This window comes from Ovis aries, chromosome 21 (assembly GCF_016772045.2).
Source record: "Ovis aries strain OAR_USU_Benz2616 breed Rambouillet chromosome 21, ARS-UI_Ramb_v3.0, whole genome shotgun sequence".
NCBI lineage: Eukaryota > Metazoa > Chordata > Mammalia > Artiodactyla > Bovidae > Ovis > Ovis aries.
In genome coordinates this window covers 46,357,668-46,383,238 of record NC_056074.1, presented here as the reverse complement: position 1 = coordinate 46,383,238, position 25,571 = coordinate 46,357,668, and the positions used below count along the sequence as shown (strand labels likewise).

At 64.5% G+C, this 25,571-nt stretch overlaps 1 protein-coding gene and 1 long non-coding RNA gene across 3 annotated transcripts in view; one reads left to right on the top strand and one right to left on the bottom strand.

The window, feature by feature from the left end:
- Positions 1-4,040: 4,040 nt before the first annotated feature.
- On the bottom strand, positions 4,041-19,880 carry DUSP8 (dual specificity phosphatase 8). The gene is made up of 7 exons (XM_027959541.3): positions 19,784-19,880; positions 13,992-14,329; positions 12,408-12,546; positions 8,620-8,786; positions 7,929-8,088; positions 7,675-7,798; positions 4,041-7,419 (listed from the first exon to the last, which is right to left on the bottom strand). Exons 2-7 carry the CDS (start codon positions 14,220-14,222, stop codon positions 6,381-6,383), a joined length of 1,860 nt encoding a protein of 619 aa, XP_027815342.1. The 5' UTR covers positions 14,223-14,329; positions 19,784-19,880; the 3' UTR covers positions 4,041-6,380.
- Positions 19,881-21,229: 1,349 nt separating this feature from the next.
- LOC121817488 (uncharacterized) overlaps positions 21,230-25,571 on the top strand; it is a 71,224-nt gene continuing 66,882 nt past the window's right edge. The window contains exon 1 of one of the 2 annotated variants that reach the window (XR_009597890.1): positions 21,230-22,065. This is a non-coding gene — a long non-coding RNA (uncharacterized LOC121817488). The remainder of the gene's footprint in view (positions 22,066-25,571) is intronic. The other variant, XR_009597891.1, reaches the window with a different exon arrangement.

Sequence of the window (25,571 nt, the reverse complement as noted above, 5' to 3'; positions counted from 1 at the left end):
AGCCTGGCCCTGGAGTCGCCCTGTCCCGCAGCCTTTGTGCGTTTGGGGTGGAGGCAGGGTGGGAGTTCTCGTGTCCTCCTCCTTCGTGCCCCGCCCCCCCTCTTGGCTCTGGGAACGGCCCCTGCCGCAGCCTTTTCCCTCCCTTCTGCCCAAGACTAGCTTTGGTCCCACCCTCAGTCCCCGAGGGCACCACTCCCCTCGTCTTGCTCCCGGCCAGTTCTCCTTCCCTAAAGCCGCATCCTCAGGGTCTGGCATCTCCTTCAGAAGGACCCTGTGTCTGGAGACTCCCCAACCCCAGGGCCAGGAGCAGGCCCAGAACTGCCTTACTAGTCTAGAAACCCCGCCCCTGCCAGAGGTTTCTCTGGGGTCTCGGCCTAGTGAGCCCCCGCTGCCTAGCGCCCATGAGAAGCCTACTGGCAGTCAGCTGCCCCCCAGCTTGTGTGGCCAGCACCGGGCCCCTCTTTCTGGAAGAGTAGCACGCCAATTCCCCTTGTCCCCTCTTCAGGCCCTCTGAGGTTCTGTGGCTTCTCCCCTTCTCAGGACAGAGCACTTTTCTGCAGAAGAGATGAAGCCCCAAGCTGCCTTCCAGAGCCACAGAGGGCTGTGTCTCCCTCCTGCTCCCTGACCAGCGGCGCTCGGCTCCCGCATGGCCCTAGTGGGCACAGTCCCGCCTCTGCCCTCTCCCTGCGTGCATCCCAGCCTCTGCACATGCAGCCTGGCCTTCAGAGGCCAAACCACCACCTGCAGCCTTCCTGAGAACCAGCCCTCTAGGCTCTTGGCACGCTCTGAGCCTCAGAAACACCTAGACTGACCCACTCACAGAAGCAGGGTCTGAGCTGCAAGGGGCCCGAGGGGCCATTGAGGCTGACTCTGACCCTCTGGGCTGTGGGGGAAGTTGGGTCCCCTCCTGGGACCTTGGAGAGGGTTGACTGGGTCTCTACGGTGGTGTCCGACTCCAAGTCGGGTAGTTTGTGGTTGCCATTGAAACTTCGCTGAGCACCTTTCCTTAACCAAGGACAGGATGCCTATTGTCCAGCCGGAGGATGGATGGAAACGCACAGGTGGTGCTGGGGGAAAGAACCCACCTGCCAATGCAGACAGACTTAGACGCGGGTTCGATCCCTGGGTCAGGAAGGTACCGTGGAGGAGGTCACCGCAACCCACTCCAGTATTCTTGCTCAGAGAATCCCCGAGGACGGAGGAGCCTGGCGGGCTGCAGTCCTTAGGGCTGAACAGAGTCGGACAGAACTGAAGTGACTTAGCACGCACGCAAGAGTGTGACAGACGGCTCCTACACACCCACCTTCCTCCTCTCCCTCCCTCTCTGCCTTCCTCCCATTTACCCACCCACCATCCATCCGTGTGCCCCTATTCACCCATCCTCTCCTTAATCCCCCACCTGCCCATCCATCTCTCCCTCCCGTCCACTCACCTACCCACTCATGTAGCTACCCACCCAACTGTTCATCCACCCCTGTGCCTGATAGCCCTTTTGATTTGTAAAGGCAGTGCCAGACACTAAGCACTGATTGTTGAGGTGTCCGTTTCAAAGGCATCCATCTGGAATAAACACATCGCAGGCTTGATCCCTGGGCCAGGAAGATCCCCTGGAGAAGGGCATGGCGACTCACTCCAGCATTCTTGCCTAGAGAATCCCATGGACAGAGGAGCCTGGTGGGCTGCAGTCCGCGGGGTTGCAGAGTCAGACATGACTGAAGCGACTGAGCAGGCACGCACACCAGCTGCACAGCGGGAGTCAGGCCATCCTAACCTCGAGGGTCCCCCTGTGGAAAGTCCTGGCAACCTAGATAACTGTCCCCTTCCCTTAATTCCCGCTCATATCTTAATTCACCAATGAAGAGTGAAACTGCAAAACCCTGGGCACCCCACACTTGACCCCAACAAGAGCACACCCCAGGCCTGGGCTCTTCCTCTCTCCTTGTGGCCTCTTTGTATGACCCCAGGCGGAATGGCAGCCCACTCCAGCATTCTTGCCTAGAGAATCCCAATGGACAGCGGAGACTGGCAGGCCGCAGTCCACGGGGCCGCAAGAAGTCGGACACGACTGAGCGACGAACACAGCATACTGTGTACTTCAGGGCCTGTAACAAGCCTTGTTTTTTCAAAGTTCCCTGATGGTGGTTGCTGAGATGTGCGGTGGGCAAGTGTTTGTGGGGGTGTCTGCAAGTAGCATCGGCCCAGGTGAGGGCCACGGGCATCCCAGCCCACAGCATCTCGGTCAGCAGTCTGAGGCCAACCACAAACAACCCCAATGCGCCCATCTGTCCCCCATCCCAAACCCGTCAGGTGCCTAGAGCTCCTGGTCTTGGGGTGCAGGGTGGCGGGGGAGATGTGGAAACATAAGTAGAGGGCCCAGACCTAGGTGACCTGGTGTGGCCGGGACCAGACTGTGGTCAGGAGCAGGCGGAGGCCAGCCCCCGAGGTCCAGATCCGGCCACCCTGCCTGCCTCATTCAGTCCTGGGGCCGGCTGACCCCTGGGAGCCGGGGGGCTTGGAGTCTTGCCCTGGCCCCAGGGCCCCTGCTGGTCTCCCGTCCTACAGAGTTGGGGTGGGGAAGCGCCCCTGCGCTGCTCCAAACAACCATCAGCTTTTTCCTGCCCTCCTCTTTATTGACTCCAAGGGGCTGCCAGAGCTATAAATAGATGTTCTTGAGCTAAAAATAGCTTTGCCAGAGGACAGCCAATGCTTCTAGCTTTTGGCCTCTTTGAGGACTCCTAAGGATGCAGGATTCAAGGACCCTCCCTCCTCCCGAAGACACGGAGGAGGGGCCCGCCTAGCTTTCTCCTGCTGCCTGAAGCACACATACACCACTCAAGTGTGTGTGTGACTCACATGCACGTATGCTCACGTGTGCACGTGTGTGTGCTCACACACACTCGCACAGACACAGGTCTGGCTGGTGTCACTGGTTTAGGCTACCTGCCTGCTCAGAAAGGAGGGTCCCCAGGATAGGCAGGTCAAACCACCAAGAGGGGTCAGAGCCCCCAGTGGAGATCTTGAGCCACATTAGCCATAGGACAGTGGGGCAGAGGGCACAGATCTGCCGGGGACGCTGCCCGGAGACTCCAGAGCTGAGGTTCCCAGGAAACTCAGGGAGTGGTGCCTGGCACATCACAGGCACTCAGTACAGTGGAGCCGTTGTTATGGTAACGGCTGGGCAAGCTTTGGAGGGAGCCAGGGGAGTCAGGTCCAGAATGTGTCCCAGGAGACACCGTGGGGATGCTCAGAGCTGCAGCGTGGGCGAGGACGCTCGGCGGCCGGGGAGACGCTGACTGCAGCCCGGCCACCCGGGCAGGGAGGGAAGGAGGCCTGCAGGGGGCGCTGACTCCAGGGAGAGGAGCCCGGCGGCCTGAGACGCACAGGGCGCTTCCCCCCAGGGATGCCCCGTGCTTTGGGCTTTGCACGTTCTGTAAGGAATGTAAACAACGCCCTAAAGCTAGTTGCAGATGCTCTGGAGAGCTGGACCCCCGTTTCTGGTGAAAAGGAAGAGCTGTTGTGTGGAAGGTACATGCGTGTACTCACACGCTGCTCGCGCGTGCACACACGTGGAGGTCTGTAGGGAGGTGTGGAACTGCTCCCAGGAGTTATTTCTGAAGAGGGGGGTGGGGGGAGCTGAAGGCCTAAACTGAGACTCCCTTTTATACAGTTCTGCTGCTGCTGCTGCTGCTAAGTCGCTTCAGTCGTGTCCGACTCTGTGCGACCCCACAGACGGCAGCCCACCAGGCTCCCCCGTCCCTGGGATTCTCCAGCCAAGAACACTGGAGTGGGTTGCCATTTCTACGTTATTTAAATTCTCAGTAGCTTGAAACAGCAAAAAAAAAAAAAAAAAGGGCTGTTCTACATCCTACATCTGCCCCTCCCCCTTCCACCCCTTCCCCCTGGGTTTGGGGTTCTGGGTTCAGAGCCACGAGTTGGGGACAGTCTGGCTTTGCAGGTCCCATACCCCCCACCTCCTGGCCCCAGGAAGCCCCTCCACACCACCTCCCACCGGCCTGAATAAAGAGGCAGCCAGACGCACGGAGAAAACACCCATCTCAGGATTTATTACAACACGTTGTTTCCAAATACAAAAGAAGGGGACAGGACAGGGAGCAGAGAGCGGCCGCGATGGGGAAGGGGGCGGCAAGGAGGGGCGGGCAGGTGGGTGGGCAGCCCAGTCCAGAGGGACCAGGAGCCGGGCGGGCGGACCTGCCACCTCTCCTCCGCTGGACTTTCCAGCAAATAATAGGAGGGGGCCAGGTCCATTCTGGGGACCCCATGCCAGGCCACTGGGCTGGCAGGAGGGGGGAGGGCCCTGGGGCCCCACTCCACCCAACCCAGGGAGTGGGTGGGACTCACCAGGGAGGGGCTCTTGCTGGGCGCCTGGTGCCCCCAGCATGGGGACAGGCGTGGGCTGGGGGGCTGAGACAGGGACTTCTCCCGTCACGACTCACTTCAGCCAGTGTCTCAAGAGCAAAAGCCCCCATGTGCCCCGGGCCAGAAGCCACAGGGCACCAGCAGCCCTGGAGAAGGGTGGAGGGAGGGGAACGGGCCGTGGGACCTGCCCCCAGGGCTGTGGGGCTCAACCAGTAGCCCCCACCGCTGTCTCCTGGACAGCACAGGTGTGGGGCGCGGAGAGGGGACCAGTGCATCGTCCACACCCAGGGTCACCTCAGAAACCCAACGCCATAGACAGACAGGAGGCAAATTTACATAATCAATAATAATAATAATAATTAACCAATAATAATAAATACTTAAACCTCTAATCCATAGATTGCAAATACAACAATGATAGCTTATTTTCTTGGGGGAACGGGGTGGGGACAGAGGGAACAGGAACAGAACTTTCTCTCAAAGGAGGTTTGACGGGACAGGAGCTGGGGTCAAAAGAAGAACAGACAGAATAACCAGCTGGAGGGCAGCTGGGGGCAGGCAACCCCCACCCACCTGCCCAAGCACTCAGTCCTGCCCAGGCCACCCCTCCGGCCAGGCCTTGGCCTCTTCCCAAGGTGACCAGCATCCACTCTTGGATGCTCCAGGACATCTGAAGGTCGAGGGACACCCATTCCTGCTGCCAAAAGCCTTGGGTGCCCCCCTGACCCCAGATGGTGGGGGGTGAGGATAGCTGGGGCTTTTCTCCTGCCCTCACCCCTAGGCTGGCCCACCTGGGCCAAAAAGCTAACGGTGGTTGGGGACTGGCATGTCACCTTGAAGATACCAGGGAGACTTGGGAGGGGAGCGCTCCACAGGAGAGGGGTGTACGGGGTTTTTCTCCTCCGAGGGCCCTGTGGGGGCTGGCAGACATGGGGGACACCTCCAGCATCTGCTCACATGAGGGGCCTTTAGCTGGAGGGGGCTCTCCCAAGCGAAGGAAGGCCTCCACACTCCACCCCACCGCCACCCAGAGGCATGAGGCGCCTCCTCTGAGAGTCACCTCCACCCGCAGAACAAGACCCGGCATCTATCTGCCCTCTGACCAGGGGAGCCAGCACGGCTGGCCCAGCTATTCCCACTGCCCCCCAGGGGCCAAGATCCCCCTCTGCCAGCTCCCCACTTGGCAGCTGGTGCTGGAGGGGGTGCTCACAAAGTGGAGGAGAGGGTAGCAGCCTCCTCGGAACTGCTGGAGCTCGTGCAGCTGGACCCAGGCTCAGATGGGAGTGGGGGTGTTCCACCTCCACCCTGCCCTGGGGACTCACGTCTCCTCACACTCAGAGCCCCCTTCTCTACACTGCTACCCTCTTCCGGACCCCACCCTGGCCCCCCAACACCTGGCAGGCAACAGGCTGGGGGGATGGGTGGCAGGGACGCCCTCAGTGGCATGGAGCTGGCAGGGGGCTGTGAGCGCCTCCTGGGGGCCCCCCGCCCCCCCCCCCCCGGCTCCGGGACACCCCCTCCCAGAGAAGGGAGGGGCAGGAGAGGACGCAGCGGGAGGGCAGGGGGGCTCTGCGGCTCAGTCTGCGGCAAAGGTTTTTTATCCTTTTTTCCCCTTTTCTTATGTAAAAAGTGCACGAAAGCTCAGCAGCCTCTTTACAAGGGTCAGCAGTGTTTCCTGGGGGAGGGGGCAGGGGAACCCCAGGCCTGGCACCCCAGCTTGCAACTGAAGGTGGCCTCATATTGCTTAGAAACGTGGGTTTCATTTTAAATACCAGACAGTAAAAATAGAGCTCCGAGGACCGCCCGCACTGTTGCCAAATCATTGCCAGAATGAACAGCTTAAATAAATAAAAAATTGAAATATTTACTTCTCGATAAAAATCGCAGTAAAACCATTTACCTTTCTTTGCATTATATATAATATATATTTATAGCGGGCCCAGCCGAGGGCAGCCAAGGGCTCGGGGCGCCGCGTCCCCGCGGAGAGGCCGCTCCGGCGGCGGTCAGGACACCTCGATGACCTCCACGCTGCCCGAGAAGCTGGCCTGCTTGCCCAGCGCGGCCAGCTCCTCGCCGCGCGCGCGCCCCTCCACCATGCCCTCCTCGAACTCCATTTGGCAGCTCCGGCGCTTAAACTGCGTCTCGGGAGCCGGCTCGTCGGGCCAGCCGGTCCTCGCGTCCCGGGCCTCGGGCCTCGCCGCCTCCCGCCGCCGCAGGTCGCCGCCGCCAGCGCCCGGCCCCCCGGCCCGGCCGAAGGGTGCGAACCGCGCGCCGCCCGCGCCCTGCGCGCCCTCGGGGCTGCAGCACCAAGGCCCGTCGGGGGAGGGCGTGCCCGGGGAGTCGAGCGGCGGCGCCCAGCCCCCGGGGCCGGCCGGCTGGCCAGGGCCGGGCAGCCCGGGTGCCGACAGGGCCGAGAGGCCGTGCCGCGGAGTCTGCCGGGTGGCGTCGCCGAAGTTCAGGCCGAGGCCGTGCGCCGGGGAGCGCGCCGGGGAGCCGGCTGGGGGCCGGGGCCGCCGGCGTAGCCGGGGGCGCGGCTCAGGCGCCACGTCCGGGCTGTCGGGGCTTGGGGAAGGCAGGCCCAACGTGCCCCCTGACGGGCTGTCCAGTTTGCAGAGCTTGGGAGCCTCCCCGGGGTCCGGGGGCCCGGGGTCGTCAGGTCGCCGGCTCGGGGTGTAGGCCGACTTTATGTCCAGCGAGAAGGAGCGCTTGAGGCGGTTGGTGTCCTGGAGGCGGTCGGAGGAGAGGTGCAGGCCGCGGAGGCCCTGCTGCAGCGCGCTGGTGGCCGGGGCGGGGCCGGGGGCCTCCGCACCCCCCGTCGGTGCAGCCTCCCTGGAGGCGGCGTTCGCGGCACTCTCTGAGGTAGGTGGTGGCGGCGGCGGCGGCAGTGGGGCGGCAGGGCCCGGCAGGGGCTCCGGGGTCCCGGGGTGGGACGCCCCGTCGCCTTGCAGGGCGGCCAGAAGCTTCAGGCTGCGCTCGTACTCCAGCAGCTGGCCCAGGAAATTGAAGTTGGGCGAGATGGACGGGCGCCGGTCCTTCACGAACCTGGGGGAGAGCCGCGGGATGCGGGCAGGGCTCCGGCCGGGCCAGGCAGCTCCCTAGGCTCGCTCCCGCCCCCAGTGCCCACTCGGGGGCACCTAGCCGCTGGGCAGACCCCGGTGGGCCAGGGCTGGCCTCAGGCCCCGTCCCTGGCCCAGAACTGTGGCTCCGCGGGCGAGCAGGTGGAGAGGGCGGGGCGAACGGTGGAGGGGGCGGGGCGAGCGGTGGAGGGGGCGGAGCGAGCGGTGGGGGCGGGGCTACCTGTAGGCGTCGTCCGAGGACATCCCCATGGTCTTCATGATGTAGGCGATGGCGATGGTGGCAGAGCGGGAGATGCCGGCCAGACAGTGGACGATGACTTGGCAGCTGGACAACTTGGCTTTATCTGGGGGCAGGGGTCCACGTGAGGGCTGGGGCCGCACAGCCCTTCCCTTCCCCCAGGTTTCTCCCGCCTTCTCCCGCCCCCGCCTTCCAGCCCTCCCCGGGCCTGGGCGAGAAGGTGCCGGCCACCTCACCGATGAACTCGATGGACTTGTCCAGCCAGGGCAGCAGCTTTTCACAGTAGTTGTCATTGATGGGAATGCGCAGGAAACGGCTCTCGCAGATGAAGTCGGGCTTGGGGCAGGAGTTGCTGGCGTTGAGGACGTAGCTTATTCCGTTTTGGGTCATCAGATCCTGGGAGGGTAGGGAACAGGGTGGAAGCGGGTGCCGCCGGCTGAAAACCGGGATGCCCTGAAGGCGTGGCCCGGCTCCTGGGGCCTTGGAATCTGGTTCCTGGAGCCGCCGCCTCCCCCCCACCCCGCCCCAATGCAGAGCCTGCAAGCCCCTCGCTAGGTGGAGGGGTGGGGGGCCGCTCCTGCAAGGCCCGCTCCCAGGAATTTTAAGGCTGCGCTGCCTGGGCGGTGGCTTTACCCTCTTTCCGCATCACCATTTTTAAAACACGGGGTTCTTTCAGGGCTGGCCAGGGGCCCAGTGACATCAGCAGTCTGGCATGTAGGCTGCAGAGCCAAAGGGGCAGGGAGCCGCCTCTCTGCCCAGCCCTGCCAGGCCCTGCCCCCGCCCTGCCCTGGTCCTGCCGGGACCTCTGGGGTCCTGTGAAGCCACAGGCAGGCTCATACCCAGGCACATCTGCCCCCACATCGGCGTACCCGCGCCACCCACCCCAGACCAGCCCAGGAGCGGCTCCAGCTCCGGCTGCACACACACCTTGTTCAGGACATCCTTCTGAGAGCCCAGGTAGAGGTGAGGCAGGATGCGGGTCAAGCCCACGCTGGGCGCAGGGAGGCAGGGCTGGGAGAGGCTCATGGGAAGCAGGGCAGCAGGCTTGCCTTCGCAGAGGCCGGGAAAGCAGGAGGAGAAGGTGGCAAATCCCCCTGCGGGCGGGTGGGCGCGACGTGTGTTGGGGGTGGGCCGGCTGGGGACGGAGGGCGGCCGCCCAGCCTCCCCCGGCACAGACCCCCAGCCCAGTCTGCCGGCAAGCCCCCAGCTGGAGCACCTGGTCTCCGTGCTGGTCCTGGAGAGCTCCAGGTTGTCACGCTCCTATCACCTGCCCCTAAGCCCACATCTCTCCTCACGCCAATCAGGGGCTGGCCTCCCTCAGGACGCTGCTGTGATGCCCATAAAAGTGGAGGCCGCACAAATGACCAGCCAGCACGCAGCACGTGCAGCACCCAGGCACGAGCGTGTTCAGAGGCCACAGGGGTCTTCGCGCTGTGGCGTGGGGCCAGGCTGGGCCTGCCCGCCTCTCCCCCAGGGCTGATGCAATCCCTCCAGTTGGCCGGGAGCCCCGGGCCAGGCTTGGATGCCAGGACAGAGAGGCAAGGGCTTCTGAGGGCCACTCCCCCCCTGCCCCGGGCATGACATCACTCTCTGGAGCTGGCACAGCACACAGGGGCATGTGCGCTCGGGTTACGGCTCCATTCCACCCAGCAGGGGACGATGGAGGAGCGGAGGCTGGGCTGAGAAAGCAGCGCCGGGGACCAGGGCACGCGGGCCACACGCTCTACACGTGGCCGGCGTGTGTCCGGCCTCCTTGCCCGTGCGTGTGCATTGGACCGCACGTGGGCAGAAGGAGCCCCTCTGCTGGTCAGGAAGGGGCTGCAGGGGACCCATGGGCACACATCTGACTCAGCGAGTGACCTCGGGCTTTGGCGTCCTGGTCCTGCCTGCCCCAAACACTGTGCTGAGGTCCACGGAAGTGGACAAGCAAACAGCCAGGCCACGGCCAACCGTGTCCCCAGGAGGCGGCAGAGGGGCGAGGCGGGGGCCCGCAGTCGCAGCTGGGGCCACACCTGGCTGATTCCTGAGGACAGAGATGCCTGGCGACCTTGCTCCTCACCCCTGACTCTGCTCAGTGAAACCAGAGTGCCTGCTTCGTGCACTCCCGGGGCCCCTAACCAAGGCTGGACTTTGGGGGACCACAACCTCCAGGCTAGGGGCATGGAGCTATCAGCCTCGCAGGGGAGCCTTGCTGGTTGGACAGGGAGAAGCAGGTGACGGGGGCACCAGCACTGCTCCTCAGGTCCCCTGAGGGGAGGCTGGCCGGGCCCCAGCTCACTGTGCAGAGCCAGGGGCCCCGGCTGCTGGGACTGGGGGCCAGTCCCCCCAGGGCAGGGGCGGGGCCTGCACAGTCTCTCTGAAGACCCTTCTCTGCCAGTCCCTTTCGTCTGCTTTCTCAGCAGCAAAGACAGGCAACTGTGTGGGGGTGGAGAATTCCACCAGGAACCCCCCCTTCCTAAGGAGAGCCTCTAGGAGGGGCAGAGATCTGCCAGCCTTTGCTGCAATTTCTGGAACCCCCAAGAACGCCCTCCAGGAACATTCAGGCAGCTTGGAGTGCTCCCTATAGACTCCAGTCCTCCCATGATTTCCGGACACCCCAGGGCCTGGGAATGAGTGACATGGGAGGGCAGCATCCGTGCCAGCAGCCCTGGGCCGTCTGTCCCCCACTCCCCGGGGCACAGCCTTCTCAGGGCCTGGGGAGGTGTCCAGACCTCCTAAGGCTCTCCAGGGCACCCTCCTTCGGTAGGGTAACCGCGCCACAACCCCCCCCCCCCCAACCATGCCTTGCAGGTCAGGGAAAAACGCCTGGCGTGTCCGGGAGGCACTCCCGGCCCCACCCGCCTCTCTCACTGCGTGCTCCAGTGCGGATGCGCCCGGCCGGGATTGGGGTCACGCCCCGGAGCCCCCACTGCCCGCCAGAGTCCCCGGCTGGGGCTGCACCGCCTTCGGCACAGGGGCCGCAAGCGCCGCAGTGGTCTCCGGCCGGTCCGAGAGTGGGTGGCGCGCAGGGGCTGGCTGGCCCGTGGCGACCACACTGGCCCGCATTTCGCGCGCCCCTTAAAGCGCCAGGCGCGCGTTCCCATCCCCGCCGGGCGTCATGGCGAGCAGCCGTGCGGGAGGGGCGCGGCGTGGTCTGGGCACCGGCTCGGCGGGACCCCGGCGCGCCCCACTTCCACCGCCCGCTCCCGCAAAGCGCCCCACCCTGGAGTTCCCTTCCCCCTGGCTGTGCCGCGCGTCTCCCTGGCGCCCCTCCGCACACCCACGGAGGGGTCTGTCCTTCCCGCGGGCGTCTGCCCAGCCCGCTGCGTGTGCCTAGCTCGCTGGGCCATGATGGCCTGCATCTAACCCCTCGGCCCTGCCCTTCTCCAGGGTTCGGGTGGGCGCTGCCCCGAGCCTGGTCCCTCCTCACAGGGTCATGACTGCTCCCTGGCTTGCTCTTCAGAGAAACGGGGCAAACCCACTCACCCTGGGGCAGGGCACCGCCAGGTTGCAGGGGACTTCCCACCCAGCTCACCCGGGTCAGACCAGCAGGGGCTCTGGCCAGCCCCGGGGTAAGGGGGGCGCTGCTCCGGGACCCTCTTCTCAAACGTCCGGGAGGGCCTCTGGTGTCACTTGTAGCAAGGGCACACACGCGCTTGTGTGTGGACACACACAGGGGCTCCCCGGGGGACTGCGGGCGGAGTGGGACACCTGTGACGCCCCCCTCCGCTCGGCCCACACAGCCCCAGGGCACATCAGCTGTGTCAGCTCTGCAGCTTCTGGCTCCCAGAGCTCACACACGCACGCACATACACATACTCACTCACACACACACCCCATCCACACACGGAGAGCACAGCACACGCTCCTGGGACCTGTCCTCTGAGGGGTCTGCCCGGAGCCCCGGCCCCTCCAGGTGCAGGAGCAATCTCACACGAGGGACGGCCTGGCGCCCCCACACCCATCAGGCTCAGCAGGGGCTCAGGGCGGGTGTCGGAATGAAGAGCAGCACCCTAGCAGCCGTGTGATGCTGGGGGTGATGCCGGTGTGGGCCCTCCCCCACCCCTCCGGCCGTAGCCCAGGGCACCCAGGCAGGGAGGCCACAGAGCCTGGGGGACAGGCCCTGGGCCACCTGGGGAGGGGGCTGGCCAGCCTGATCTGGGGGAATGGAAGCCCCATGGGGACCTCCGCTGGCCGGGCAGATAGCAGTGGCGATCAAGTAGGCAGTTGCTAGGCTCCCTGTGCCAGCTGGAGCATTCAGAGGACCCCCCCAGGGGGGGATCAATTCCCGCTCAGACTGGGGTTTCCCCAGGGTGGGGCCTATGCCTCCTCCCTCAGACCATGTGCGTGTGTGTGGGTGCATGTGTGCACATGTGTGGGTGGCGGGGTAGCTTCCAAGGCACACCAGGTCTTTGCCCAGATCCCCCCATCTCCCCTGCCTCAGGCCTATGTCGGGGTTTCCCACTGTCCATGTCTCACCTGCTGGTGGTGGGCCTGGGCCCTTGCTGGAGAGGGAACCTGAAGTGTGGGGGCCGGAGGGAGGGGGTCGGTGGAGTCCCTGAGAACTCAGAGCTCCTGAGCTTCGCCCCCACTGGGCCCCCACTGCCCCAGCAGACGCTGGGCTCTGGGCTTAGAGAGGAGAGCAGAGGCCGATCCGGAATGTGGCCCTTTGGACAGCGCCCCCCGCCCTGTCCCCGCCCTGCCACCAGCCGGGGAGAGAGGTCTCAGGAAGGCACCTGTGAGGATGGCCACGCTGTCGAAGCAGCCGTCAAGCTTGCTGAGCAGGATGGACAGGAAGCTGTCTGCAGCCAGCACGCTGGCGTCCCGGGTGCTCTGGTCGTAGACCACCACGTCCTGAGGCTCCGTGGCCTCCATCTGGGCAAAGGGCAGAGGTCAGGGGGGCCAGGCGCCCGCCAGTCGCCACATCCCCTGCCGCCTCCGCTGCGGCTTGTCAGGCGGTGGAAAGGGGGGGCCTGTCCCTGTGGTGCCCCGAAGGCAGGGAGGGCAGCGGCCAGCTGCAGTGAACACCTGGACAGCTGTGAACATGCAGCCACAGGGCAGCCCCCCAGAGCAGGGAGCGTCAGGGGACACACCCCCCCGAGGCAGCCATGCTCCCACGTACAGTTAACAGACACCGGGGGCCGGCCCCTGCAGAAGAGACGCAGGGCAGGCGTGAGTTCCCAGGGGGCGCACGTGGGCGCCCTGACCTCCGGGCGCAGGGAGGCCTGGCTGGCTCCCAGGGAGGCCGAGGGCCCCAGGAGGCACATGTCAGGGATTCTGAAGGCTGGGTGGGGGAACCTCTGGGTCTGGGGTCTCCTTCCGTCCCTGGCCAGTGATGGGGCCTCCGGGGGCTGCAGCAGCCCCTCCTTGCCCCCAGCCATCCCAATGGCAGCAGTGGGAAGCTGGTGCCCACTGGCCTCCCCCCTCCGCTGCCGGCCAGGGGTCCAGATGTGAGCCACTGGGCTCGGAGCAGCTGGTGGCCCGCCCCCAGCTCGCTCACCCCTTAAGCCCACTGAGCTGCCAGCCCTGGGCCGATGATGTCACTGGCAGCCAATGGGAAAGCATTCTGGCCCAGCGCTTGCTGGGGGTTAGTCATCGCCGGATTCCCCTCACTGGAGGCCGCAGGGGACTCCCGTCTGGCTCCTCTCACATCCCAGCTCTGCCCCAAGCAGGGCCGGTGACCAAGACCCATCCCTGAGCCTCTGGTCTGGCTGGCGAGCCAAATCTCCCCCATGAGGGCTCCCCGGGTCACAGTCCAATGTGGGCTCGATGCCCCTGGGCAGCAGAAACAACTGTTGGCTGCAGGTGACCAGAGATGGTCTTGCAGGCCTCAGAGAGAGTTCCTGGTCCTCAGGATTCCAGCGGGGAATACCGGGGGCTGGATGCCCCTGTGCCTGTGTCAGCCCCCCAGCCGCCCGTCTGGTCCTCTTCTGAGTCCTCAGGGCGGTCAGAGTGGGCCTAGCTGCCCCCCTCGCTGCCTGTCTCTCTCCCGTGTCCCCCACCCCCATCCATGGTCTGTGCACAGCCACGCCACATGACTGGGCCCTTCATGGAGGCCTCTGTGTGGGGCCGAGTGGCGACCTGGTGGGCTCAGTGGCTCTGTGGGGAGGGCAGGAAGCCTGTAGGAGGGTGTTGAGTCTGTCGGTGGAGGGTCACCCTGGGAGGAGGGCTCTTGTAGTCCTAAGGTGGACAAGGGCGCTGCCTGCCAATGGCTTGGAATCTGACCCCGAGGCGCACAGGGCAGCTTCAAGGGCAGAAGAAGGGAAGGCTGCCCCAGCCCTGGTTCCCGGGGGAGCCAGAGAGACGGGCGGGCCGCGTACCTGGCTGCGGGCGGCAGGCTGGATCAGCTCAGCGATGGTCACCTTGCCCTGCTGTAGCCGCCGCTTCACCAGCTTCGAGCAGCAGATGTTGACGGAGCTGAGCACGTGCCAGCTGTTGTACTCCACGAAGGAGCGGCTGTCGATGACCAGCGGCCCCCCGGGCCCGCCCCGCAGCAGGCTGGCCAGCCTCTTGGCGTCCATCACCTTCCGTGGGAGCCGGTCCCCGGCCATGGCGCGGCAGTGGGCAGTGGGGAGGGGCGACCCCGGGAGTGGGCAGGGGCAGCTCCAATGGCCTGGACGTGGCCTAGGGTTTGGAGTGCCCAGGCATGGTGCCAGACCTGTGGGGAGAGGCGGATGGTCAGTGGTGCCGCTGGCCCCTGGGCCTCGGACGGGCTGGCGAGGGGACTGGCCCAAGGGCAGCAGCGGGTCTGGGGCTGACACGTGCCCGTGGGGAGGGCTCTCGCTCCCTCTGGCTCCTTCATGGAGGTTGGGCTCCCTAAGCCCGCTGCTCTCCTGCTGGGGTCTGTGATGCTGGGAAGGGTGCTCGGGAGGGGGCCAGTCCTGTTTGAGCCCTCCAGGTCACAGCGCCAGCCTCTCAGCAGGACGTGGCAAGGTGAGTGGGGACCGCAGCAGGCAGGGCCGCGGGACTCAGGCAGGACGAGGCCCAAGGGTCCCTCCCCGGGCCTAGGACCCCCAGACGCTCACCCTCCCAGAGCACCCCCTTCTGTCCCCGCATCGCCTGTCCTGTCTTGGGGACGCAGGTCTCTCCCCGCCCGCCCCTTTCTGGACGGCGTGGCCTGCTGGCTCCATAAGCCGATCATCTGGATGGGGTGGAGGGCGGGCCGCTGACCGGGCCGGGAGCTCCGTGTCCCAGTTCTGTGGGCCAGGGTTCAGGCACATGGGGGGCCAGCCTCCTCCTCCTCCTGCAGGGCTGGGTCACACACTTACGGAATGGGGGAGACAGTACGACGGGCACCACAGACAGCAGTGCCCTGGGGTCTAGGAGGCCCCTTTGGGGGCCTGGTGGGTGCAAGGATTGCAGTGCGGTGGGGAGCACCCAAGGATAGTGGTCAGCGGTTAGTGTGGGTGACTGTGTGTAGGACCCTTGGGCTCAGGGGTGCCTGGAGGGAGTAGGAGGTGGGTGGGACGTGAGGCTCTGGAGTCTGGGCGGAAGCCCCCTCTGATTTGGTGCCAAGCCTCTGCCACCTGCCAGGACTGGCCTTTCTCAAAGCCCCCCCACCCAGGCCTCACAGTGCCCAGGGAGGCATGCATCTTCAGGATGACGAGTTTGCTCGAAAGCTGGGGAAACTGAGGCTCGGGGGAGGGGTGGAATCAACCCAAGGTCACATCAAGGACACTGGACAGAACCGGGCCCATGGCAGCCCTGTTCACCCGGGGTCTTGCCTCTGCCAGCTTGGGGGCGGGGAGGCTGAGAGAAGGACTCCCCCACAGAGCCAGCGAGGGAACTCCCTGGGTAAAGCCCCCAGCCGGCAGCCACAGAGGGTGCTGGGGTGCAGCGCTTGGGGACGCACCTCACCTTTCAGTCAGCACTGATGGCCCTGGGGACAGCGGCCACCGTCTCTGCGCCAGCCCCTGGGGTGAGCTCCCAGGCTGCCGAGCAGGTTCCAGGGGTCACAGAGGAGCAGGTGCGAGGCAGGTGGGGACTGGCCCGCCCGGCATGGGGAGCCCAGGGCTGGGCCACTGGAGCTGGTGCAAGGGAGGCCCTGGACAGTGCTGGGCCTCGGGTTCCTGCCCACAGATGCTGCCCCTCAGGCGCTCGGGCGCCCTGACGGTGGGGGCAGGGCTTGGGTGCAGACAGGACCCTGCCCTCCCCAGGGCCACAGCAAGACAGTGGGTCTGCCTGCTGAGGGGCCCGGCCTGCTCCGAGGCCTCTGTCTGTGTCCCCAGGGGTCCCCAACTTGACTCCTGGTCGAGTGGTTTTGAGAGGCTTTTTGGAGTCTGACTGACTCCGGTCAAGGCTGGGACAGGCCCCGCCTCCAGGCCCACCCTCCCCCCACCCGACCCACCTGGGCAGAACCTCCTACCAGGGGGTGAGGGATCTGCGTCCAGTCCAGAGGCCCAGGACCCCGACAAGGAGGCTGTCGTGGGGTGGGGACAGCACGGGCAGAGCATCCTCCCGTGGGTTAGGGTTAGGGTTAGGGGCAAGGTGGGGGAGGAGGCCTTTGCTGCCCCCGCGGCCAGCCTGCTGGCCCCTGCTCTCCAGTCCTTACATGGCCGGAGGGGCGTGAAGGGGTGCCCACTGCACGGAGGGGAAAGGAGGCTGGCAGGGGGCAGGGAGGCGAGGGTGGAGACCCACAGAGGAGGGGGTGCCAGGGCTGGAGGGGTGGATGGCTGGCTTGTGGACCCACCTGGTACCTGGTCCCCACCCCCGGCTCCTGAGGAGCCTCCAGCTTGGCCTATTAACGGCTGTAGTATTGTTATTCGCAGCTGAGGGGGACTCATCAGCAAGTTGGCACCTCCGTTGTTGCCATGGCAACAGCAGGGGTGCCAGGCAACCGCTGCTCCTGCGGCAGCAGGCGGAGCTGCAGAGCCAGGTCCTTTCCTCGCCGCTCCCCGCACCCGCCCTCAGGTGCCCAGCAGCTGGGTGGGACCACCCCAGCCCAGCCCGCCCCTGCCGCCCCACCAGGTCCTAGCCCTCCGGTCACCTCCCACATGCACCGGCTCACTCTCCCATCCTGGGGAGCCCTGCCCTTTCTGGGCGGGACCCCCTGCATCGTGCTGGCCCCCCGGGCGGGCACCTGGCCCCCAGGCCGTCCTTGGGCAGACCCTTCACCTCCCCAGCTGCGACACTCAGACCAGGGCGAAAAGCCGGGCAGAGCAGGGAGGGGCAGAGATGCTGCAGTAGGCCAGGCGGGCGCAGAGGAAACGGATGTGGAAGGGGCTTGGGCCTCCCAGCTTCTAAGGACCCCCTGCAGGCTCAGCCGAGACCCCTCCCCTGGGCAGGGAGCAACCAGAGCCTAGGTCAGCTGGGAGCCTGGGTCAGCCCCACCAGAGAGCAGCGGCCGAGGAGACAGCGGGTCCCAGGCCAGAAGCAGGAGGAGCCCCGTCCCTCCCCTCCTGCCGCTGGGCCAGGCCTGGGAGGCCACAGGCTCCGCCTCCCCGCTTTTCTGGGGGAGGCCAGGTACACGGCGCCGCCTGGCCCTCATGTGAAATGCAGGCTGGACACAGCCCTTTGCACACTGGCCACACTCATGGCACGGTACTTACCCCGTTCCCACAACCCATCCCAGCCCTGTGTGCCATGATTCATGTGGTCGCTGCACGGATGTGTCCTCACCGTCTGCACGCGAGTGCCCGAGATCCCAGCACGCCCCAGCCCCAGATGCAGCCACAGCCTCTCCTCACTGGTTCCCATGGCCTCCAAGAGGGACATCTGTGTCCCTCAGCGTGTGGACGACCAGAAAACTCCCAACTAGGGGCATCCTCACCACGGCACTTCGTGCTCAGCATCGGGGGAACGCGGGACCCCCAGAGACAGGCGGACAGAGACCGAGGCCACCACTCAGCGTGGCTCTGGCCTGGCGGAGCCCGGTCACAAAGGCAGGCCTCAGGCAGGGCTGACGGCGGACAGACCCTGGGTGCTGGGTGTCTGGCTCACTCTGACCCTGGGCAGGCTTGGAGGCGGAAGCCAGGAGAGAGGCTGGCAGGGGGTGGCCTCTCACGGGCAGGGCCCCACGTGCTCACCAGGCTTGCTCTCTGCACTGCCCCCCCAGCTCTCTGAGATGATTGGTACAGGACCCAAGCTGCGTCCACTCTGTCCTGACTGCTCTTGGCAAGGCCAGGCAGAGCCAGCCTGACCTGGGGAGGCTACGGACTTGGGAGACAGTGGGGTGGGGCTCTACCCTCAGTGCCCAGGAGTTGGGGCTGAACTGGGACCGAGGGCTTGGCACAAGGGTCCTCAGGGACGCAGGCTCAGAACGCACCAGTCTTGGCCTCCTCTGCTCCTGCCTGGCTGGTTTTAGCCCCGCTGATCTGCAGGACTTCTACTGGGCACCCCTCCCCCATGCTACCTGCCTGGGCTGGCACCTACCAGTCACCGTCTGAGGGTTCAGGCAGAGGGGGCCTGTGTGGTCTGACGGTCACAGCCCGAGCCTCATCACTCTTGCTGTGGGCTCACCCCTTCCTCTCCTCTCCCTGGGAGCTGCACATCTAGGAGACAGGCAGACGACCTCCGCTTCCTCCACCCCCGGCCTACGGCCCCCAGAGCTCTCTGTCTGGTTGCAGCTTCTGGGCCTCAAGGTCAGCCTCAGCCTAGAGGAGAGGTGATGCTGGGAAGGGTCCTGGTGCATAAAGGGGCTTCAAACATCTTTCTGCATCTCTGTGCCTAAAACCTGCCCTTTCCAGAGGCAGCCTCTGGGACCCAGGAAGCTTCCGGAGGGCAGCAGGGGACTAGAACCTGCCTAGCAACTCCCCCAGGGCCCTAGGCTGACTACAGCAGGAGGTATTTCAGTTAGACTTCAGGACGAACTCCCAGTCCCTGGTCACATGACCTGGCCATCTTTGGCAGATGCTTATCAACCATCTGAGTAGCAAGTGCCAGGGACACCTAGCCTCCTGGGGCAGGACAGGGGTGCTGGATGCCACCCGCGTTTCCTGGGCTGCTGTGAGCAAGAAGGACTCGGGGAGACGCTGGGAATGGACAGTCCCTCAGACCTCCACAGACCCCCAGGAGCAGAGGGCACAAGGCAGGAAGAACCCCCTCCCCTTCACTAAGCTGCGCAAGAAAACTGCAGACCGCACACTGCACGCACCGCCTTTCTCCCTCATCCTACGGAGGCCACCCACCCCCACCCCATCACTGCGTGCCCAGGCCCCAACGCTCCCCCTTGCAAAGTCAGTACATTTTTTGCAGCAGGAAATTAGAAGGTGAATTCTCCCAGAGGGGATGACCTCGTGCGGACTGGGCCCATTTCTGCCCCTTCCCCTCCAGGCCAGACTGTTACATACCCTTTACCCCAAGGTGGGTGCACAGGCTGAAGGAGGCTGGTTGCACTCAGCCTGGCAGTGCCAGCCCCTCCCCCAGCACCCGCCGCGTCTGCAGCAGGCTGGCGGCTGGCCTTTATTCCGCAGAGGCCAGCTGAGCTCCCTGAGGTGGGGGTGCCCATCGCAGCCTCGCAAGACAGGGGAGAAGGCCAGACAGGGAGCGAACCTCTCCTGAGGCTGCCACCCGCCAAACGCCCTACGGCCCAGGCCGCCGCATCTCCGCGCCCGGCCCTGGCAAGGACGATCCTTTTCAATCCTGGTCCCTGTGGGGGTGCTTTTCGGGGGGCACATGGGGCTCGGATAGATCCATGCTCGATCTTAATGGTTGTCCTCGTCCTTAATTCATGCCCCTCCCCCACCAAAATAAGAAAGAATCGCGCGTAGAAAGGCGGCGAATCGGTGGCCGGGTGTGTGCCGGGCCGGGGTCCGCGGGGCGCCGCGGGAGGCGGGGGAAGGACTTCTCGGTCGGGTCCGCGGCGCTCCTGAGGGCCGGTGGGGGCCGCTCATCTTCAGGCCATCTCCTCCTCCCCGTGCCCGCCCCACGCAGCCCCCCGAGCGCTCCCGATGCAGCGCCCACCCGGCCGAGCCGGGCGCTCGGGCAGCGCGCCGGTGAGCCCCCAGCCCCCCGGCGCCCCGCACGTACCCCCAGCCTCCCCGGCGCCTCGCGCGTCGCCCCCAGGCCTCCGGCGCCCCGCGCGCCCCCCCATCCCACCCCGCCGGCGCCCCGCGCGCCCCCCAGCCCCGCCGGCGCCCCGCGCGCCCCCCAGCCCCGCCGGCGCCCCGCTCACCTCGCTCTCGCTCGCCTCAGGGCGGCACCCGGGACCCGCGCTGCGGTCAGCGCGCCCGCTCCGCCGCGCAGCCCATGGGCCCGGCGGGGGCCCGCGCAGCCGGGGCCGGGGAAGCGCGCGGGTCGCCGCCGTCGCCGCCGCCGCGGGGAGCGCTCGCACGGGCCCGAGCGCGCGCACTGCGGGCGGGCACGCGCGCATCCCACCCCGCGGCTCGGCGGGCGCGGCCGGGGCTGCTCCGGCTCGGGCTCGGGCTCCGGGTCCGGCGTCCGGCGGGGCGGGGGGGCGGGGGCCGCGGAGCCGGCTTGGCCGCCGCGCTCGGCCGCGAGTGACAGGCCCGGGGCGGAGGGCGGGGCCGCCGGTGGGGATGAGGTCATGCCGAGCGAAAAAAGCCCCTGACGTCACCTGCAGCCAATCAGCGCACGCGGCTCGGGGGCAGGTGACGTCAGCCAGCGCCCCGGCTCCGGGTGCAGATTAGAGGCGGCGGCCGTGGGGGGCGGGGGCCGGGCTCCGCGCGGTCGCCCGGCGCCCTCTGCCCTCCCCTCTCGCCCGGGCCCCGGCTCTTAAAGGGGCCGCTCGGCCTCCGATCCCGCGCCTGGAACCTCACCTCCAGGAAGCCCTCCGGGCCCCAGCGCTCCGCCCCACCTGGAGACCCCCCAGTGTCATCTTTTACACCCGCGGAGGGTCCAGTCGTCCGGGTCCCGAGCGCGAGCTTCCTCTCTCCACCGCCCTGGCAGGAGCTGCCCCCCACCCCACCCCACCCCCGGCAGTCTTTGTTCGTGCGGGGGGCCTGCCGCGGGCAGCAGCTTCTCTAGCCCGGGGCGGGCACGAGCGCACCCCGCGAGCCCGGCCCAGGCGGCGCTTTACTTTAGGCATCCGCGCGTCCCCTCTCCACGAGCCCTGGCGGTGGGAGCCTGGGTCTGCATTTTACGGGGTAGGGGGTGGAGTGGGAAGCTCAGAGGCGAAAAGGTGTGCCTCTGGTCACACAGCTGAACTCTGGTGGGACGTGGCGGCCCCCTGGGCAGCACTGTACCCCCAGCCCCACCGATGACCTCCAGCCTTTGTCACTTCCAATTAAAAGTCCACCTTAAGCGGTGCTCTCGGGACCCGCCCTCGGAGGGTGCCCCCAGCCCGGTAAAAGTAGTTGAGGGTCCGCCCCAGCAGACCGCTGTTGGAACACAAGCCCTCGGCCGCTTGGACGCTGGTTGTCCAGAGCGGGAGCAAACATAGGTAATTACACCTCCGGCGGTGTCTGGCGGAAACACCCCGGGGCGGGGAGGGGAGCGTCCGGGAGGCCATTCCAGGATGGACAGACAGCGACTGGAGGCCGCGGAGGCGCAAGGACCACCGCAGGCTGCGAAGACCCCGTCCTTCCGCCGGCTCGGGGCAGCCGCGGGGCGGGGATGGGGGGTGGGGGCAGGGGGGCATGTTTCGGGCATCTGTGTTGTGCCAGGTGTGTACTGAGCACTTGTGCCAGGCCCTGGGGGCCTCGCTCTGAGGAAGGGGAGAAAGACTTCTGCCCAGGGGGCCAAGGAGCCCTGGGAGCCTTTGAAAGTGATAATTTTGGGGGGGGATGTTGTGACCAGACGACTCAAACATTCCTTAACCCCCGTCCCCACGGCTGCCCAGTGGAGAGTGAGGGCGGGGCCTCCTCTGGCCCGTGGGGGCATCTCAGGGCTCTGAGAGGCTTCGGCCCCCCGAGAGCACAGCTCTTTCGCCTGAGAGGGGGTGATTTGAGAGGCCCCCTCAGCCGCGGCTGTTTGAATGAAGGGTCACAAAAATCCTTGCAGGAGACTGCTTTCTATACTCTTCTGGGACAGGTGGGCACTCGGGACCCTAGAGCTGCGAGTGCAGCTGGGGAAGGTCGTGATGGCTAGGGCCTCGGCTGGGCCCTCTCTTTCCCACTTTCAATTTTCCTGACCTCTGGCCTCAGAGCTTCGTCCACAGTGGTTGCTTAGTAAGTCCTTGGGGCCTCTCCCTTGCTAGCCTGAGCACTCAGGTGTGAGTATTTGTGTGTGTGTGTGTGTGTGGAGGAGAGTCTGTTCTTGGCTCTGAGCCAGCAATTAGGATAACAAACATCTTGGGGTGGGGGTGGGGTGGGGCTGTCCCGGAAGGAAGCACTGGCTAACTCCAGGGCTATTTGGGGCTGGGGCTGGGTTGAGGTCCTTCCTCTTTCCCTGCCGGAGGTGGAACCGAAGGAGTAAGGTGTTGCTGAGCAGAGAAGCCCTGGCTGGAGATGGACCCTGAACTCAGCGAGGTGCCCAGCCCAGTTGTTGCACGGCCAGGTCAGGTCCGGAAGGAGTGTAGGGTGTGGCGGGGAGCTTGTTGCATTTGGGCTCATTCCATATCTGAAAAGTGGGGGAGGCTTGCTCCTGGGAGAGGGTAGGAAGGTTCAGGCTGAGCCCCCCAGCTGGCCAGGTCACCTGAGCCCATATCAGAGGCCCTTGGGGAAGCGTGGACAAAACCCAAAGGGGCCTGGGACCCTCAGGAGTGGGGGACAGAACTGTCAGCTGGGCTGGGGGGACTCCTCGCTCTCTTGCTCCCTAGGCCCGATCCAGGATGAGCCCAGTAGAGAGGGCAAGGGAGGACCGTCCAAGTGGCTCCTCTTCTGCCCAGCCCAGGCGTGGTCTGCGCCTGCGTGTGGCCAAGGGCAGCTCCTGGCTCTGTCCTTGAGCAGGCGGCTGTAAACTGAGGGGAGGGGTGGTGTCCTGGTGCCCCCTCTGGGAGGGAGGCGATGGTGTGCAGTTTCTCCGGCTGTGTCTGGCTGGGGGAGCGTGTTTGGGCCAGGGTTATTTTATTTTTTGGCCTCACCTGGCTACTTGAGGGATCTTAGTTGACGCCACTAGGGACTGAACCCACGGCCTGGGCAGTGAGGGCAATAATGTAAATCGCTGGACTGCGGGGGAATTTCCAGTTCAGGATTATTTTATCATCCAAGGAGTCATTTCTCGTGTAAAACCTGGGGTTCTGCAAGGATGGCGCATTTGGGTAGGGCGGCACCCACTCTGGGGAAGACAGCGACCTCCAAGGTCACCAGGATGCTTAGCAGCATTCTTGGTTCTCTGCAATTGGGAGCGAGACCACCCTCCCCTCAAGCACCACCCGCGGAGGGCCAGAGGTCTAGATGCCTTGCCTGGTGGGTGGCCCTTGCCGCTCAAGCCCCCAGACCCCGCAGGCTCAGGGAGGGGCGGCCAGCATCTCGGCGGGCGCGCAGCTTCTAAGGGGCAGGAGCGGCTTGGGAAGCTGGCTGCGGGCTGAAGGGACTCCTCGCGTGGGTTACAGCTCCACAGCTGGCCCTCGGGATGGGGCGGCAGTGCCAGGCGGTCAATGTCCAAGTCGGGCAGGGCAGGTGATCGCGGCCGTGCCAGCCCGCACGTGCAGATGCCGCCTGGGGGTCCCCAGGGTGGAGCAGAGTCCTGCGAGGGCCCCGGGAGGCGCCGCGGCCCCTAGGGGGCGGGTCGAGCCGGTCCGGCCCGGCGCGCTCACAGCCCCCCGCCCTCCAGGGACCCGCGCCCGCGGCGGGCAGGTGCGAGCGCGGTCGCTGCGGCCCGTGCGCTCCCCCTTCCGGCCGCCCTGAAAGCCGCCTTCGGCGCCAAAGGAAACGGAGCTCGCCCGTCAGTGTTTCAGCTGATGACCCGTAGTAAACCTGTACCCGCGGCGTTACGTTTCCCACAACCTTTTTAAGTCAAGGTAGGGTTAGTACGACGCCCATCTCGGGTGTTCCAACAACGGCTTTTGGCAGCTGCGCTGACCGCCCGGAACTAGTCCTAAAAATCCCCGGGGCCACCCTTCCCAGTCTCCCCTCACTTTCTGACCCATCCCGTCGGTGCTGCTGTTCTTGAATTTCGTACACGCGCGGGCAAGCGGTGTGCGTTCTTTCGTGCCTGACTTTTTTTTTTTTTCCCACGCAACAAAGTACTTTTGAAGCTCGTCGCACCCGCGCTCCCGCCGCCCGGTTGTAACGGAGCAGTTGTCTGTTGTGGGTGTGCGCGGATGTTTCAACCGACTCTCCGTTTCCATGCGAGGGATCCTTTCCGTATCTCGGCTATCAAAAGCCGTGCAGTGAACTGGCCTCCGGCTGCGCGCTGTTTCTCTTTGGCTGTGCTGGCTCTCGGGCGGCTGCTTGGGCCTTTCTCTGGTTGCAGCGAGCCGGGGCAGCTCTCCAGTCGCAGTGTGCGGGCGTCTTACTGCGGCGGCTTCTCTTGTTGCAGAGCGCGGACTCTAGGTGCTGGGGCCTCAGTAGTTGCATCTCGAAAGCCCAGTGGGTGTGCTGCACGCAGGGGCTCAGTTGCTCCTGGGCATGTGAAATCTTCCTGGACCTGGGACTGAGCCTGTGTCCCCGGCGTTGATTGGCAGGGGATTCCTAACCTCTGGACCACCAGAGAAGCCCCTTCTATTTGCTTTTAATCTCAGATTATTCACATTTCAGGCTATCTTCTTTCCTAGTATGTTATGACATTTTTTGTAGTATGGTATAACAAACACCTAGCTGCGGGACCCAAGCATGTCAACCTTTTCTCCCATTTCGCTTCAGGTTGTAACACCACAGTGCAGACCCAGCGGGCTCTCTGAACCTCTCCCACCCCTCTGTCCGGAGGCAGCGCCACTCCAGAAGGCCAGTGTCTTCCTGGCTCTGCTTTTCTCACTCGGCTGCATGTGTAAGGCCCATGTACACCACGTGGTGTTATCTGTGCTGTAAAATATTCATGTGTGGAATCATCGCAGCCGCCTTCCTGCAGATTCCCTTCTCCCCCCACTGCCTCTGTGCATCTTTGTTGATGCAGGCGAGCCTGGTCCCTCCCTCGCGGCTGCGGTGCGGGTCTCCCCTGGTGAACACGTTTCTTCCGCTGCTCGTTCTAGTATAGCGGTGCCGCCAGGAATATTCCAGCAGGGATCTCCTAGCGCCAGGTGGGGTAGTCATCCAGACCAGCTGTGTCAGTGGCGCTGGTGAGTCTGTTAGAAACACACTCTTTAGCTGTGTAGATTCTGAGGATTAGAATGTGAGCATGTCTGGGTGTCCATTACTCTGTCTACCACAGTTGGCATGCTATCTTAAGTATCTGGAGGTATTCACTCTTTTTTTTTTAAAAAAATTTTATTTACTTGGCTGTGTCGGATTGTAGCCGTGGTGTGTGCGATCTAGCTCCCTGCCTAGGGATCAAACCCAGGCCCCCTGCATTGGAAGTGCAGCGTCTTAGCCACTCGGCCATCTGGGAAGTCCCTGAAGATATTCACTCTTGAAGACACTGGCCTCCTGCTTTCTTCCTGGAAAGGTTTTCAGTTACAGATTCAATTTCTTTAACACCTATAGGACTGTTCACACTTTATTTCTTGTCTCAGGTGGGATATAGTTGTGTTTTTCAGGACGTTGCTTATTTCATCTGAAATTTGAAATTGTTCATGTAATTTATGCTTGGACCTAGTCGTATTTTTCTTGTGTGCAGGGTATGTAGTGATGTGCCTTTTCACTTCTATTATTTGTAATGTATCTTTTCCTCTGTTTTTGGATCAGTATTGCTCGTGGTTTGTAAATTTTGTTAATCTTTATGAAGAGCAAACACTTGACTATGTTAATTTTCTCTGTTTTGCATCTGATTTCAATTTCATTGATTTGTGCTCCCTTTTAATATTTATTTTATTTGTTTTATTATTTTCTTTCTTCTACCTTATTTCAGATTCAATCCTCTTTCCAGTTTCTTGAAAGTTTAGATAGCTGATCTTCACTTACTCTCCTTTTCTAATACATGTGTTTTGACCTATAGATTTTTCTCTGTTGTTCAGTCACTAAGTC